The sequence below is a fragment of the Artemia sp. Qi Xiang Cuo genome, chromosome 14, assembly GCF_049724085.1.
Source record: "Artemia sp. Qi Xiang Cuo chromosome 14, ASM4972408v1, whole genome shotgun sequence".
NCBI lineage: Eukaryota > Metazoa > Arthropoda > Branchiopoda > Anostraca > Artemiidae > Artemia > Artemia sp. Qi Xiang Cuo.
Window position 1 is genome coordinate 10,355,202 of NC_142807.1, and position 18,250 is coordinate 10,373,451.

The window sequence follows — 18,250 nt, forward strand, 5'->3', positions numbered from 1 at the left end:
TGCTGGATACGCCCCTAAACCCAAGGATTCTTTTTTAGGACTCGGAAAATTTATTCCAACATAGAATGGGGATACGTGTCGCTAAGGATCATGAGTATTCTACTTTAATTGAACTGGTTGATGACGAGGTGAAAAAATCTTTGGAACTGAGGGCAGAATGTCCATATAGCATTGCTTACCTCACTGGTGAAGTTAGACAGACAAGTAACAACATTTGGGAGGCTAGCGCTGCAGCAAAGTGGGGTCAGCAAGAAGAAACTAGGCTTGCTATGAAGTTTAGTAATCTTTATACGTTGATTGAGGTTTGTATTAGTAGCTTAGTTGTTTTATAGCACTCAGAAGAAAGACATCACAACATCAAAGCATTTTGTAGTTCCGCATTTACTTGCTCTTTTGACATTTTGATCGCTTTCCGTGGATGATGATATAGTAATTATTAGGAATTGCTTTTATAAATATGCAAAGTACCTGCTTCGGCTACTTTCTGGCACTGGTAACGCCTCTTTATCGACCAAATATGGAGTTACCTTGATAGTAGCCCTCTTGATGCTGTCCTGGAAAAAATGAAACGTTTCAAAAATAGCTAAACTTCGAAAGTACTTATTAAATGCCCTTCGGTAGGGGTAGGCATGTTGTTTTAGTGTTGATATGAGTTTACTGTATTGTTCCTTTGCATTTTTTCTTCCCTATCAATTTTGTAATTTAGTCTATTATAATGGGTATTCAATACCCATTATTGATTGTACATACATAATGTATGTTCATGTACATACATACATGAACTGTTGAAGAAGAGGATGATTGAACAAAATAGGCAAAAATCTCACTACGACAAATCGGAGTCCTCTCTGCGTTAAATCAGCATCGAGAAAAAAAAAAGGAAAGCCAACAATAAAAGAACTTTTTTTTATCGTAAGGTAAATTATCGTAAGGTAAGCTTTTTTTATCGTAGGGGAAATTTTATCCTCATTATACTTTATTGTTTTACCGAGGACGACTATTATCCAATAGTTAGATATATTAGATATATTTATATGTGACTACATCGAACTATATATTGAATATTGAAATTAGTTTTCTAAAATTGAATATTGAAATTAGCCAAAATGTTGAATTAGTTTTTTTCTGTGGTTCAATGTCTTAAATATTTCTTCATTGTACTATCCTCTTTACTGTTTGTATGATGGAAAGTCAATCTGATCTTTGTCGTTATTTACACCAAAACATCATAGCTGCTGTTTTAATTAGTTGCAAATGAGTTAGGAGTCAAGTAAATTACGAAATGTAGTGTAGAACATAATAAGCTGTAACTGGTCCAAATGACATATTTTGAGAAATTGTTGCTGTAGAATGATTGTATCTGACATTTTTAGACTCCTGAGATGCTTGTCAAAAATCATTGTGAAGCTGTTCTCAAAGGGGTATCAGTAGCAAGTGTGATTGAAAATACTTTGTCTTGTTGATCCCTCTTTGCGAACAGCTTAGCAAACGGCTTTTTGAAAGTTATCTCTGAAGTATGAACACGTTATATATGACCTTTAGGCGTTAAAGCATCGTAATACTATAAGAATTTTTTTTACAGGAACCTCAATTTTTCTTTTTTCTCTACAATTTTCTTTACTAGTTGTATAGACTAGTTGGGGTCGTTATTGGCAGTTTCATTGTTTGTGTACTATTTTGGCAATACAATTGAGACTGAACAGCAACGTTACCCGCAGAAGTTTTAGGGGGCGTCTTAGATGGGGAGGATCAAAATGTGATCTATTATATATCTCCCTGCTAATCCGTCCTTTGAAACAGTTTTCTTTTTTGAAAAAGGGTATTGGTTGGATAAAGCTGGTAGATTTTGGTGAAGTTGAAGATAATATTGGTAGAAATCATCGATGAACATTCTTTTAAAGGCGGTCCTGGAGGTATTTTGAGAAACAGATATAGTGTCGTTCATTTTTTCAGAATGTGGGGCTAAGCTTAGGCAACGAATAGGTACTATTTGAAAGATAAAGATGACTTTAAACGATTGTTTGCCTGTTATTTCAAGCAAATTAATGGTCCTATATCAATTCTATATACTTGGTCAACCTTCTTAAGACCATAGGTGGGCGTGCCTTGTTTTCCTCTCATTACAGGCAATCTAACGGTCTAATGTCAATTTTAAATTCTTGGTCAACATGATGCCTGAGACTTTAGGCAGGCATGCCTTTCCAAAAACTAACCTGACAAGTATGTGTCCAATAAGAGAGTCATGCATACTCCCGCCATTTACCCATGCAGCCCCAGCCATTTAAACATTTGCTTCTCAATTACTTGAACTATCTGTCTTGGCTTGTCTCTGTCTACAATTAGCCATGTCTTGATGCAACCATATGCAACCTATTGCAAAATACTTGATAACTTCAATTCAAGATTACCGCTCGAGGGGGCCTTTAAATGCTAATTCCAAATATTAAATCTTAATATTAAAGCAAATATTAAGTAAAGATTAGGTTCTGTCGATTACTTAGCTAGCTAAAAGATTAACTTACCACTTAAGGGGGTCTTTTAACGCTGATTTCAGATATTAACTTTAATATTAAAGCAAATATTAAGTTTTTTCGATTATTCTGCTAGTTAAAAGATCAGCTTACTACCCGAGGTGCCTTTCAACGCCAATTCCAAATATACCAATCGCTACCTTCGCAAATACACCCCAGCCCCCTCCTAGTGAGTTTAGATCTAGCCTGAAACTATATACAAAATCTTGTTATTTTTTTAAGCGCTTTTTAAAGGTTGGTATTATTTGGAATTCTGAATCAACTATTGTTGGGATATAAGCACAACAATAATGCAAGCCTACAAAGTCAGCAAAGTTTTTAGCATATTTAGCCTTCATTGGGCAAAGGGGGGCTGGAGCGCATCTCTAATACTAGCTATCAGAATATTTAGAATTAACGTTAAAATGCTCTTCGAGTGGTATATTCATCTTTTAGCTATCAAAGTAATCTTAAAAGTGATTGAACTCTAAATGTATAAATTTGAACTCTCTTTTCAGACAAAGAAAGCCGTGAAAGGTAATAAGAACTTTCATGTCAGAATTATGTGTCCTAAGATAGTTGTAGCTTATAAATAACTATTTTTATCATTTCGTTTTTAAATTTTTTCGAGTGTATACCCAAAATTCAAATATTCATCTTTTAGCTATCAACGTAATCGTAAAAGTAATTGAACTCTAAAAGTATAAGTTTGAACTCTCTTTTCAGACAAAGAAAGCTGTGAAAGGTGAGAATATAAGAACTTTGTGTCCTAAGATAGTTATAGCTTATAAATAACTATTTTTATCATCTCGTTTTTAAATTTTTTCGAGTGTGTGCCCAAAATTCAAATATTCATCTTTTAGCTATCAAAGTAATCATAAAAGTGGTTGAACTCTAAAAGATAAGTTTGGACTTTCTTTTCAGACAAAGAAATCCGTGAAAGGTGAGATGGCAAGTCCTTTCTTTGAGACTATAAAGATAGCTGGGGACATTCAATTACGCCAAAGTGGATCAACTTTTGAAGCGACTGTTGAAGTTGGCAAAGACGTTTATGATTTGACGGTATGTATACCCTGCAAGTGTTTAAAACTTGATAGATACTCACAATTCAGTTTTATGTTCCAATGGTAGACTTAGTATGTATACCCTGCAAGTGTTTAAAACTTGATAGATACTCACAATTCAGTTTTATGTTCGAATGGTAGACAGTATGTATACCCTGCAAGTGTTTAAAACTTGATAGATACTCACAATTCAGTTTTATGTTCCAATGGTAGACTTAGTATGTATACTCTGCAAGTGTTTAAAACTTGATAAATATTCACAATTCAGTTTTATGTTCCAATGGTAGACTTAGTATGTATACACTGCAAGTGTTTAAAACTTGATATATATTCACAATTCAGTTTTATGTTCCAATGGTAGACTTAGTATGTATACTCTGCAAGTGTTTAAAACTTGATAAATACTCACAATTCAGTTTTATGTTCCAATGGTAGACTTAGTATGTATACCCTGCAAGTGTTTAAAACTTGATAGATACTCACAATTCAGTTTTATGTTCCAATGGTAGACTTAGTACCTGAATATAAGCTGAGATACCAGCTGATATTCAAAGACCGTTGAAATACGCAAGCAGGGGAATAACCAACAGGGTTATTTAATATTTATCTATTTATTTCCCTCAAAATGAAGAGTATATAAAACATGTAAATGAAATTCCATAAATACTTTAACAACAAACTTAATATGCAACTTAACAGAATTTGTAATTTGTTTTTTTTTCTAGCGTCTTATTTTCTGGCAAATTAGTAAATCAGTTCTTCTAATTCGAGCGAAATGACTTCGGAAATATCCAATTACCGCAATGTCTTCAATTATCGAAGACATTCATTTACTTTGGAATTACTTCCTTTGTTTCTAAAATTTCACTTTTCTGTGCCAATTTTGTTCCAAACTCTCAAGGGTCCATCCCCTTATAGCCTGCTTTCAAGCAACTTCATACCCATCATACCCATCAAAATTCTGATAAATTAACGTTTTGCGTTTAGTTTAGGTTTTCAATTTCTTTTTTCATTGGCTTCAGTTTTGGAAATGTAACTACTGTTATTTGAGCAGAATTTAAAGCCATATCAATGATTTTTCCAAGTAGCTTATAGACCTTCAAAATCTATAAATTGGTATTGAGCGAAGAACGACTTTCCTTGTGTTTCACTTGAGCAGAACATCTATTTAGTTAGTTTTCACTTCTGTAACACCAAGATTTTTACAGATCATCAAAGTTCAGTACCCTCTGGAAGGAGAAGGGGTTGAGGAAAGTGCTTCAGAATATCTTCTCGTGAGATGAGGCTCTGAATGCATTCCCGAGAGTTTCATTCACCTAGCTCAACTACTTTCCAAAAAAAAAGCTCATAAAATAGAATTTTAGCCCTACTAGAGAGGCAAGACACTAGTTTCAAATTTAAAGGTACGGTACTTTAAATTTAAGAGATGGGAATGAAAGGTACGGTCCATTAAAAGTCACTGATGCCTCAGTCTTAGCTGTCTTATCTGGCGATTCATTACTGGTGACCTTGGAACGTCCTGGGGCCCACATCAGCGTAATATAACCCGCTCCTTTGGATAGCCTCACCAACAAGCATAAGACAAGCATAGACAGACATCCCTCGACACTCAAATGAAAAGCCAAGGTCGACCACCACTCATCAATCGTTGGTAGCAGTCTGTACACGGCCTTCCAAAGCCTTATTTACAATAGAAATATCTTTTCCTACTTCGAATTATTCCTTTGGGGATTTTCTCTACACCTTGGTCAAAGTTTAGTACGTGCAGTGACACGGTCTCTTCTGGACATTATTTCAGTAGCCATCGCTGGCTGTTTCTGAGTTTCTTCAGCCTGCTCAAAGGGGTGAGGCTGAGAGGCTTGAACCTTGACGAGTTTTGACCCAGATAAATCACCATAAAGTAAAACGTCCAAGTCTATTCTCATGCCTGTCGGCAACGGAGGGTCTGTGATTTTAACTCTCAGATCAATTATATTTTCTATTTTATCCACAAAAATAAAAATAAAATTGTACTAGATCACAAGTCCTTAGTATTCATTCCGCAGTCGAGAATCAACACGACAATTTTCAAGTATCAGCATTGGGTTGAACCTCGGTAGAGCCCCCTCCCCCCTCCATTGCAAGTCACTTAATCCTTCCCTCTGGTCTCTTGACCAGTTTGTGTTGGTAGTGTACGAGATTTTTCACCAAATGGTAGTGCGGCCTCCTGATTGGCCAAACTGGTTCGGTCCCTTTTACTTTCTGGCTGCCTTGGCCAGAAAGGCCTTGACATTATACTCTCTAAAATACACGCCCTCATGGCCATGTACTGGGCAGAGCAGTTTGTGGCTGGGTGCCGACTGAAATTAGCAGTGGTAGTCCTCTGTTCATGGATAAGTAAAACATGAACTAGTGCTCTCTGGGGCATCACGTGCAAGTTGTTGCAACTGCCCTTCCCCCTCTCCTGTCTTTTCGACGCAAAAAAGTATATTTTGCATGAGAAACACTGGAGGGCCTCCCACGCAAAACAATGGATGGGAAGCACTAGGGGACCTTCCACGCAAAGAATTGCATGGGAAGCCCCCATCTATAATGCTTACAGTAATAAATTAAAAATATAATTTTTGATAATTTGTAAATTCTTTGAACTCTAGTGGCTCTTCCATGAACACAGAAAAGCAACTGCAAGTTATTTTTGTTGCAAGTTGTAGATTTACAAGTCCATCAATTCAGCATCGTGATCAGAGACCATTTGTGAAACATGTATTTAACGTGTTTGGATTGAGGATGACTGTAAACAAAAACCAAAACAGTTTTCAAATTGTCCCTGAACAACCACTAGTCGAAACAAGTGCTGCCTATAGATGGAAATGAGATGAGGTGGAATAACGTTCAAAAGTTCTCAAGCTCGTGTGATCAACACTAAAATAAAAATTCGAACTTGTGAATAGAATAGGTCAATTACACAGAAAATCTTATAAAATATTCTGTGGCACAAAGTTTAACAAACTAATTTGACGCACTTGAGGAAGAAAAGTAATTATAAAAACAATTCGTAAAATAATTTTAAATTAGGGAATAAGGCACGAAAATGAAAGCCCCCCTCCCTTAGATTTGCTTAGTCCAGCCCATAGGTTTGGAGACTTCTTGGGTTTCCAGGTTTTGTGTGACAAATACTCATTCACCTTTTTTTAGGCTGGTCACATATTTGATGGTGAAGCTCATCGTATTGAGAGCAAGGTAACTGCCCCAGATATGAAACCGGTGTTGCTAAAGGCGGCAGTCTCGCTGATGCAAGTTGAGCGCTTCATTAAAATCGATATTAGTTCAACAAAAGAGCTGTCTTTGGAATTAAAGGTATTTTTGATTATTCTATTCACAGCTACTTTGAACTTTGTGAATATCACATTAAATTATTCTCACGATTTTAATCGTTGCCATGAACATCAACTATCAATTCTAGTCCTACGTGACTTTTGGAAATACGTTGATATCATTCGGGTTGGCTGATAAGTGGAAATATCTAAACGAGCTCTTTTCGCATCTCCCGTCAGATGTGTTTTCACAAAACAGGGAAAATACACAATAACCTGAATTTTAAAGAACAAATTTAATATGTGTCTATTATCTATTATTGTCACGAGCTACTATTCATCTATTATTCTATTTGGTCATTAAAAGTAGTAAACAGTTCAGTTACGTTGTTTATTAACGTGTTGTCAGTACTTATTTCATTCACTATCGATACTTTTCCCTATTGATTTTTGTCAATTTCCCTCTTGACACTATTGATTTTTTATTGATACTATTAATACTGATACTCTTTGATTTGGTACTGCCTGCAGGAGGCGGTACGTCACAAAATAACTTGATAATGGCAATCATATTTACATATTAATATATCACATAAGAAAAAGCCTTCAGCTTTTATTTGGCTAGAATCTGGCAAAGAGTAAGCCACATTTTTGAAGCTATCACTCCTTCGTAGGTTTTTTCTTCTGTGCCATTATGAATATTGGCCCTGTTGTCAAAAATATATTAAAAAAAATAATTTAAAAAAAAAACGCATCTTACTTTAATCCAGTCACTTATAACTCTTAAAAAGAGCCCTAGTACTTTCAATTTCCAATTGAATTCAATTTTCAGTCGTAGAAACTTGAGAGCCCTCTCTCAAGTTTCTACGTCTTCCCTTTCTTTACAAAGTGACCAGGGGAAAGGAATAATATATGGAAGCTGGGCTTTGAAGCAGCTCAAATAGGACCCTTGCTTTGATCCCCCTCACAGTTTGATTTATTACTGATACCCATTCTTTAAATGTTGTGACGTTACGAATGGAGGGGCTCTTTCCTCCACAGAGTTCGATCGGGTAGGGACCCCCAAAAAAGTAACGATAGGACATCGATTCTTACTTTACACTGATAAGGTTTTCATCTGACAGAAGATCCTAGTAGTTATCGTGGTGACAAGGAGCTAGGGACCCTTTCCCACTCACTGGTTCAGATTGGGGGCCAGGTTGACACCAAAAGCCCAGAAACTAAATTAGTAAAAAAAAAAAATTTAATTTCTAGTTCTCTTGATTTTCAAGTTATAGACTGCTGATCATGAGAAAAAAAATGGAAATCTTTGAAATACTAATCTACACCACAATTTGCCTTTTTTTATTTTTTTTATGATACCAAGCATCAATTCTATAAATTAGTTGTAAAAACCCATTGAATCGCTGGTGTTATTTCTTCTGGCTTGTCTTGTTAGCATTGAGACATAGCATTCGCACATCTTATTGTTTATATTCTTTGATCAGTCATATATTCTTTTTTTTGTAGTTGAAACAAGCAAAGGATGAATTTCTCTTCTACTCTTTATTCACGTGGGATAAGTCTCACCACGATAAAGCGATTGCTGTCCAACTAAGTAACAACATGCAGTTATTTGAATCCTCTGTATCATATCCAGGAAGAAAATTAGAGCTTTCAATTTCAAAAGACATATCTAAATTTGTTGGAAGTCTCTCCTGGTCTGAAGAGGAAAAAGTAAACATCTTTCTATATCATACGGTTGAAGAAAATAGCCAGCGCATAAGTGGAAAATTAGAAACACCTTTTGCAGATTATGAAGTTGTGGAAATTGATGGAAAATATGAAAAGGATGACTCCAAGTTCGGCTTAGAGGTGAGTGCTTGGTGCCGTATTGCAGCAGCTCAAGAGTTTTGCTTTACTTTTGTTTATAATTTACAAATAATGGTTGGAAGTTCTGTAATTTTTAACTCGTTTTCCTTATTTTTGTTGATTTTCGTTAATTTAATTGTCCTTATTAATTTAATTCTCTTTTCTTTTTTTCCTTTATAATTTTTTTTTAATAATTTCCTTCGTTTTTAATTAACTTAATTAAAACTAATTACTAATTTAATTTTTTAATTAAATTAATTTCCTCAATTTAATTGTAATTTTTCGTTTTCTTCAACTCACCAACTTTTATGTTTGTACTTTTGTCACATATTTTATTTGTTTTTAAGCCATTTTTCGACTATTTCCGAATGTTCAATTGCTTCCACGTTTGATCAGTATTTGGACGTTCAATGACACTGTAATAATCTAATAACAAAATTTATCCATCTTTTATACTTCCCTCCCGTCCCCTTTAATATTTTTCATAGATCATCTACTTACTGAAATTAGAGACCCATAAGTGAGCCTAAATAGGAGGAGTTTCAAACCACATAGCTAAACCGTTTTGCTGCTATATTTAGATGAAGTATCTAGATGCTTCATTAGTCTAGAAAGAGTAAAAACCAATATGTTGCTATACTTGCTTCGCATTGTGGCAGCAAAATTAAAATAATAATTTGTATAATTTTTTTATGATATTAATTTTTCAAATTCGTGAGCCATCTTTGACCACTTCTGAATGTTCAATTACTTCTAATCAGTATAATGAAAAAAAATTTGTCTTAAGAAGACAAAAGAATTTTTTTTACCCTTAAAGAAGACTAAAAAGTCAAGAATAATAAATATAATAATAAATATAAGAAATTCAAAAACAAAAATATTGGAAACAGACTAAAAAGTAGATTTTTTTTCTGGAGAATCTATTTACAGAAGTGAAAGAGGGGTGCAAAATGGTTTGGGGTTTACATAACTTGATGTTTTAACTTGTTTTCTCATCACGCCGGCTTTTTCATTTATACATTTTAAGCTCTAGTTTTAAAATTCAATTTTGAATTATTGCATTTTTTTTTTGCAACTAATTTTATGAAAATGTCTTGTATTTATGATCTAAATATGTAAATCCAGGAATTTCTACTAATGTAGAAAATAGCTTTTAGATGTTGCCAACTTGCTGTGGAATGAAATCTCCCTGATCAGCTCTGGTTAAGTGATGATAACAACTCAATGACCTTCACAATATAATTTAAAAGGGTTGATTTTCTTTTCAGCCTCTGATTGGCTGCAAAGGAAAGACAGGTGAATAAAAAGATAATTTGAAGTGAATTATAACGATTTCTTTGAGCTTCTTGATGGTTAGTTTTTCTCCTCCATCCTCGTGTTAAACTCTATATGGATAAAGTTTAGATAGTTTGACCTAAAATTCATTTTTCTAGAGCATCTGAACTTCTCCAGTTCTTCTGAACTTCTCCACCATCTGAACTTCTCCAGCATCTGAACTTCTCCAGTAAAACGTCCTATGAGTAGTGTCGGTATGAAACACAGCTGAGTCTGGGAAATCGGTTCTACCCTAGGCACTAAATCTAAGGGTTTTATATCTATGTTATGCATATTTCAACTTAAATAAATTTTCAAGTTTCTCGCTCGAGCCAGGACTTATCCCATCTTAGTCCATACTTCTTGAAGCCACCGAGTGGGTCTAGGTCTTTCTTTATGCAGGCGAGTCACGTTTTCTTCTGTCCTCCAAGTTTTTCCATCTTGGAAGAGGCATACATTTGAGGGCTTTATTGATGAAGGTGTTCTGTGTGCTGTGGCATGGCTGAACTATCGGAGTCTTCTTTGTTTGATTATAGTAGCCAAATCGTAATGTTGACGGCAAGTTTGTGGAGTTCATCATTGCTGACTCGATCACTGAGTTTGATGCCACTGATTCTCCTTAGACATGAGTGGTCGAATGTGTTCAGGGCTTGGCTGACGGATGCTTTCAGAGCCCATGTCTCACAGCCATATAGTAGGACAGACCGAACGAATGCTTGATATATCCTTATTCTTTTCTTTAAAAGGACTTTTTTCTGGTTCCATGGAGAGTGGTTTAGCTGGCTGAAGACTCAGCTTCAGGTGAAGACATTTGCTGAAGCAGTTATCGACGGAATTTCTGGTATGCATCCTTCTATTGGGTCTACCAGAGAGCCTAGGTACTCGAATTCAAGTATCTCGCCTAAAGTCGACTGTTTTAATAAGATTGGGGGGGGGGGGTCTTGAGATGATATACCAGACACCATTACTTTTGTCTTCGAGGAGCTTATCTTCAGGCCCACCGGAGAGGATTCTTCAACTACTTTTGATAGCAAGGATTGGGCTTCTGAGCGATATTCAGCTAATAAGCTAATATCGTTGGCGCATTCCAGATTAGTGATCACAAAATTAGGACTTACTTCAACGTCTGAGAAGGTCGTCATTGCTCTGGTCATGATAAAGTAAATTACAAAATTAAATAGGACAAGAAGCAATATATATCCCTGGTGGACACCAAAATCAATCTGGAACATCGAGGAATGCTCATAAATTTAGGATCGCGTACGCTGATAGTATGCTTAAATAAGTCTAACTACCTTGTTTGGTACTCCATCCTCCGTCATGGCCTTCTATATTCCATCCCATAGAAAAGAATTTAAAGCTGTTATAAAATCTATGAATAGAGACACTGGCGGTTTCTAATGTTTCGCCCTATGTTTAAGGATTTGCCTTAAGACGAATAGCAGAATAGCATAGGGCGATTGATCCCTTGCCTTGGCCGAATCCCGCTTGATTGGGCCTTGTCTTTACGTTGCACTGGACATGAAAGCGATTGTGTAGCACTATGGTGAATACTTTAGCAGAAATTCAGATGAAGAAGCATTTGTCGAACAAATAAAAGTTTAAATAGTTACAAGTTCTTTCATTAGACAGGGAACAGACACAAAAGTTCTGGACATTTCGATCATATACATAGTGATCGTCATCATCAGATAAACTAAAGTGTTACAACTAAAAGAAAAGATACTTATACTGAAAAAAATAAATAAGACATTATACTGAAAAAAATCATTTGTTCGTCATAGGAAGGCAGTGTTGTCTTCCAAAAAATACCCAATCCTTTTTGTCTTTAGCCCTTATTTGAAGACCGGAAGGACGATAGCCTCTTGACAAGTGCTGTCCCTCCATACTTGTAAAGTTGAGCTGGGATAATATCGAGACGAGGAGCTTTATTACTTTTCAGGAAATTGATCGATTGTCAGACTTCATCTAACGTGGGGGAGAGCCACCTTCACGTCTTTGTAGATACTTCTGTGTGGGTTTGATTCCTGCTTGTCATCAGGACTGTGGCTTGGGTTATGGCAATGCTGATTATGATCCTTTGCTGTGGAGAGCTATTGCTGGTTAAGTAGTTTGTCGAAGTGCTCTTTCCAGCGACGAATTGTCTCGGATTTTTTCGAGAGTAAGTTTTTGTTTTCATCTTTGACGGAGGTATTAGTAGGTTTTAGTGATTTACTCCTAATTGATTTTAAGAGCTGAAACATCTTCCTTTTGTTGGATCTGGAGGCGTGGCTCCCATATCTTCTTTCTCCCAGTGCTGGTTTTTATCACTCATAGACGGCTGGTGGTATTCTCTTCTCAGGGGCTTGAACAACTCCGATTTTCTCTCTGAAATCTGTTGCTTGCGCTCAGCCAGCTGGACTCTGTGTGTTGACATCCATTCTTGGATAGTCTTTTGCGGTATCCTATCATACCTTTTGCGGCCTTGTGGATTGTGTAGCGTATGGTCAACCCCTCTTAATCCAAGCTGGGCTTTCACTCGTTGGTCGTTTGCGCTTGGAGAGCTTCAAAGTGAATATAGAGATCTCCAAGCTGAATGCCTGTCGTTTATCAGGATCATCGAAGCGATTAGTGTGAAATCTTCGTGGAGGTTTTATCTTGGGTCGTGCTGCAAATCATAAATTTTTATATAGCTTGACTAGGAGATGTTCCGACCGTGTTTTGAACCAGTATCAGTTCCAAAGTACGATCTACTATTCGTAGCCATCGATGAGGATGAGGATGTTACATACTCATGGACATGAGGATGTAATTAATCTAGCTTTTTGCTCAACCACCCCTTGAATGCCACGTGGCTCTATGGCTGGGCTTATGTTTGAATAGGGTCTTGGTAGTGATCAAATCATTCGTCATGGTAAAATGAAGAAGCCTTAATCCTCTGCTACGTCTGATTCCAAGAACAAACTTGCCAATGGTAGACTCAGATTTGGACACTTTTCTGTCGATTTTGACGTTAAAGTTGCCTCCGATTATGGTGAGGTCGTGTTTCGGTACCTTCTTAAGTGTACAAGTTAGAAGCTGGTAAAAAAGATCTGCTTCGCTGTCTGATGCATGTTGGGTGGGACAATAAACTATAATAACTGATACGTTCAATAGGAGGCCTTTGAATCTTGGTCCTGCTACTCTATTTGAGATAGGTTCCCATTCGAGAAGTGACCTCGATGCGAAGGGGATTAAGATGATGCCCGCTCCACTATATGCAGATCCATCAAGGGATCTGGAGTTGAAAAGGGAGAATGAAGAGTTGTCCGCGGGAATTTTAATCTCTTAGCCTTCCACAATTCCGTTGATTCGATTTCCTGACACATACATGATGTCTATACTGTAGCGTAAAAATTCCCCAATGACGAACAACTAAGTTGTCTGGTATTTCAATGAATTTTCCGAAGGAGTACCTCAGCTCGCCTTTTTTGGAGAAGGTGCTGACAAAACCTTCAACGCATCGCTTGCTGCAAATGCCGTAATATGGGCTGGGCTCTTTACATTGATTTGCATTTGGACGTTTCATGAAACTACATTTAACCGTGTAGGTCTCCAATCCCTGACGGCACTGAAGGGGCTGATGAAACCTTCAACGTATCGCTTGCCGCGAATGCGTATGGGCTGGGCTCTTTCCATTGATTTGCATTTGGACGTAGAATGCCGCGAATGCGTATGGGCTGGGCTCTTTACATTGATTTGCATTTGGACGTTTCGTGAAACTACATTTAACCGTGTAGGTCTCCAATCCCTGGCGGCACACTCTGTGGTTTGATCTACCCAGAATTGAGATAAGCAAATCCGACCGTTTCCACCTGACTACTATGATAAGAACACCGCAGTCATATTTCTCCCATGTTTAACTAGGGACGGAAGACCAGACAAACCTGACGGGAGGGGGGCATGCCTCCCGAGCCATCTAGTCTATTTCAACCCATCCTAGTTCACAGAAGTTTTTATATATATATATATATATATATATATATATATATATATATATATATATATATATATATATATATATATATATATATATATATATATATATATATATATATATATATATATATATATATATATATATATATATATATATATATATATATATATATATATATATATATATATATATATATATATATATATATATATATATATATATATATATATATATATATATTTGTTGAATAGTTTAGAACTTGATGATGTTGAGGACGAACGGAATAATTTAAGAAAAACAGTTAGATATGGAAGAAGTTGTTCTTAAGAGGAAGTTAATAAAGCAGCTAGGAATATTAGTGAAAATCTTCAAGCTTAGTAGAATAAGGAGATAAGAGGAGAGGGGAGATAAGGAGAAAGAGGAAACAAGGAGCTTTAGAGTGATAATTTTTACAGTAATAAAAGGGAAGGGAGAGAAGTAGAGAAGGAAGGAAGAAATAGACTAGTAAATTGTAAATTAAGAAAATGTAAGTGGGCAAAATGGCTGAGAATTTGGAAAATGCAGCCAAACGGTATAATAGTAATATCATTTATTGGCATGTTGTAAAGTTAAGAGGAAGTAGTCTGTTCAAGCCAGTCAATGCTAAAAACTTGATTTACGTTGCTAGGGTTTTGCAGCAACCTTTGGTCTCCTTCGTTGACTTAAGTGTTGTGGTGACAGCACTCTGGTTTTATTTCTTCGCCAGCGATTGAATGCCGTAGTTGCTAAGCTCTCAAAACATTAAAACTGGTATGTCTGAAGAAAAAAAAATTCTTTTTCAAAAACAAAAATTGATGCATTATGCCCAATTTTTGCCAAAGCAGGCTATGTACATTTATCAGGTCTTCAACGAGACCGTTGATTTGTAATATAGATCAATGTTAAAAGAAAGTATTTCTCTCTGTTCAAAATTGATCAAGAAGGATTTGTATGATCTCCCTCCATCTAATTGGAGGGAGTAGTAAGTCTGTCAGGATATAAATAATGCGGTATGGAAAATCCACTGGGCTATTGGCCAGCGTTAAAGAAAATATTTTCCTTAGTTCAAAATTAATTTTATTGCTTGGGCACAACTTTCTAACATCAGTTATGAGAAAAAAGAGCGAAAGGAAATTGCCCAATTTCCTTGACAGTGAGAGAACTATTAAAGCTTAGGGGACTCATGTGATACCATTTTTCTACCTCTCTTCCAAACAGAGAAAATTAAATTGCTAACCCCAAAAAACACAAGTAGAAATGGCTGGTAACAAGAGATTGCAGAAATTTCAGAGCCGTCGCAAAACGCATCTTTTTTGGATCTCTAAATTTTTTATTCTTTTTTTTGAAAAAATATTTCGGCAATGGGGCTAGGAAACCGTCGTCCACCTTAAGAACATATGGATTCTAATTTAGCTTCAGTTTTAACTGGTGCCTATTTGCGTGAACGGAGCAATTCACGCAAAGTAGAAACATGGCTCGAAGAGACAAAAGCTTGGGGGAACAAAATTCCGCTTGAGTTACATTGTTGGCTCTGACACAAGGACAAGTGAAAATCATCGCTTTTTACCTAATAGAAGAATTAGTTCATGATAAGACGACAAAGCTGCTTAAATAAGGAAATGACGGGGTGAAAAGGTGATGCAAGGTAAAGATAAGATCTACAGCTTAAGCACTACAGGTACAGCAACTACAGGTAAGATAATATTTATTGCTGAAAAACGGCTATCACAAGCCGAAAAGGGCCGAATTCGCTCTTTAGCGTAAAATAAAATAAAAGAACAACAAAAACAAGCAAACAAACAACAACAGAAAATTATAAAAGGTTCAACGTCAAATACGTAAAAATGTTAAAAACAAAACAAATTAAACTCATAAAATTAGGAGCTCAATGTCAAATCAGCAAAAATGTCAAAAAATGAAAACTCGTAAAATGAAAAAGGGGATAAAAAAAAATTAAAACAAAAACATAAGTTAGTTATGTGACTAAAAAAATAAAAAACCTCTAATTTTGCAAAGTGGACGTTAAAACTAAAAATTATGAGGTAGAAAGTGAGTGAGGGGGAGGGGACTGCGGAGATTCACTGATTGATAATGTCAACTATGTTATGGATAAAAGTTCTTCTATATCTTTCAGGGGCAAGAAGGGAAATTTTTGTCGAAACAGAACGCGGGAGTGACGGAGTCGATGGGGTGAATATTGACCAGAGAAAAGGGGAGTTGTTCGAGGTTTATGAAGGGCATTGTTAGCGAAACGCTTTATATAGAGCAAAAACGGAATTTTTTGCTCTCCTTTCCTTAAGGGCGACAAGATTAGCTCTCCGAAGAAGGGAAATATACGGTACTTTACCCTCAATGAAGATAATTCTTAGGCACCTTTTTTTGACTTCCTATATTCTGTCAGTAGAATGCATCTATTGAATTCCATGGGACGTATAGGAAAACATTTCTACGGGACCTATACACCTTTTCAAAGAGTGATTACTCCCCTCAAATGGCCTTATACTTCTACGAGACGTATAGGAATTACCATGCTATTTGCTTGAAGCTATGGGAAAAAATTTCTATGGAAGCTATACACCTTTTTAAAGAGAGTGCGTACCCCATCACATGGCCTTATACTTCTACGGGACGTATAGGAATTACTATGCTATTCTACGACCGCAATAGGACCAGGCTATTCTACGTTTGATATGAATGTGTCGGTAGATAGGATTTGCGAATTTGATCCTATTAAGGTGGAGAAAAAAAAAGGGTTTAGCATTTGCGAATACTTCGAGTTGTACTGTATAATACAAAAGTTGTCTTTGAACAGAATCGTCAATTTAAAATAGAGTTTAACGGTATAGTCTACTGAAAATTTGATGTAGATAGCAAGAAAAGAATTTTAATAACGGATAGCTTTACTTCTTCGATGCGTTCTGTATAGTACACAAGTGGTGGAGTGATGGGAGCGGGGATGTCTTAGAGTACTTATAGTGTGATAGTGGAGGGGGGAGTTGCTAGTGAAAAAACCCGTATTATGATTTGGGATGTGTAGTTTGCTATTTGGGCTTTTCAGAGCTAGGATTCTTAGTCTCTCATAGGTGTTTGTTGTCTGAAACCTATAGTTTGGGATGAGTAGTTTGCTATTTCAGGCTTTTATGAGCTAGGTTTCCTAGTATTTCGTAGGTGTGTGTTGTCTGAAACTTATGTTTTCTGATATGTAAATTACTATTTCGGGCTTTTCTGAGCTAGATTTCTTAGTCTTTCGTTGATGTGTGTTGTCTGAAACCTATGATTTGGGATGGGTGGGTTGCTATTTTTGACTTTTCTGAGCTGGATTTCTTAGCCTTTCATAGGTGTGTGTTGTCGGAAACCAGTGATTTGGGATGGGTGGTTTGCTATTTTTGACTTGTCTGCGCTGGTTTTCTGAGCCTGTCAGATGTTGGATGTGTGTAAGAAATATGAGATGTGATGGGTAGTTCGCTTGTTTAACGTTTCATAGAAAGGACTCTTATTCTATCTGCGGTGATTTCTGTATTAAAAATGTTTTTTAGGATGAGAATTTTTCCATTTAATGCTTTTATGAGCTAGGCTTCCTAGTATTTCATAGGTGTTTGTTGTCTGAAACTTATGTTTTGGGATATGTAAATTACTATTTCGGGCTTTTCTGAGCTAGATTTCTTAGTCTTTCGTTGATGTGTGTTGTCTGAAACCTATGATTTGGGGTGGGTGGGTTGCTATTTTTGACTTTTTTGAGCTGGATTTCTTAGTCTTTCATAGGTGTGTGTTGTCGGAAACCTATGATTTGGGATGGGTGGTTTTCTATTTTTGACTTTTCTGAGCTGGATTTCTTACCCTTTCATAGGTGTGTTTTGTCAGAAAATTATGATTTGGGATGTGTAGTTTGCTATTTGGACGTTTCAGAGCTAGGATTCTTAGTCTCTCATAGGCGTTTGTTGTCTGAAACCTATAGTTTGGGATGAGTAGTTTGCTATTTCAGGCTTTTATGAGCTAGGTTTACTAGTATTTCGTACGTGTGTGTTGTCTGAAACTTGTGATTTGGAATATGTAAGTTACTATTTCGGGCTTTTCTGAGCTAGGTTTCTTAGTCTTTCGCTGGTGTGTGTTGTCAGAAACCTATGATTTGAGATGGGTGGATTGCTATTTTTAACTTTTCTGAGCTGGATTTCTTACCCTTTCATAGGTATGTGTTGTCAGAAAATTATGATTTGGGATGTGTAGTTTGCTATTTGGACTTTT

At 36.2% G+C, this 18,250-nt stretch overlaps 1 protein-coding gene across 2 annotated transcripts in view; it reads left to right on the forward strand.

Annotated features, from left to right (window-relative positions):
• LOC148944115 (uncharacterized) overlaps nt 1-18,250 on the forward strand; it is a 285,083-nt gene that overhangs the window by 163,703 nt on the left and 103,130 nt on the right. For both annotated transcript variants that reach the window (XM_089100272.1, XM_089100273.1), the window contains exons 16-19: nt 39-302; nt 3,435-3,572; nt 6,749-6,910; nt 8,377-8,721. In XM_089100272.1, the coding sequence (XP_088956398.1) occupies nt 39-302; nt 3,435-3,572; nt 6,749-6,910; nt 8,377-8,721 (909 nt within the window). The remainder of the gene's footprint in view (nt 1-38; nt 303-3,434; nt 3,573-6,748; nt 6,911-8,376; nt 8,722-18,250) is intronic.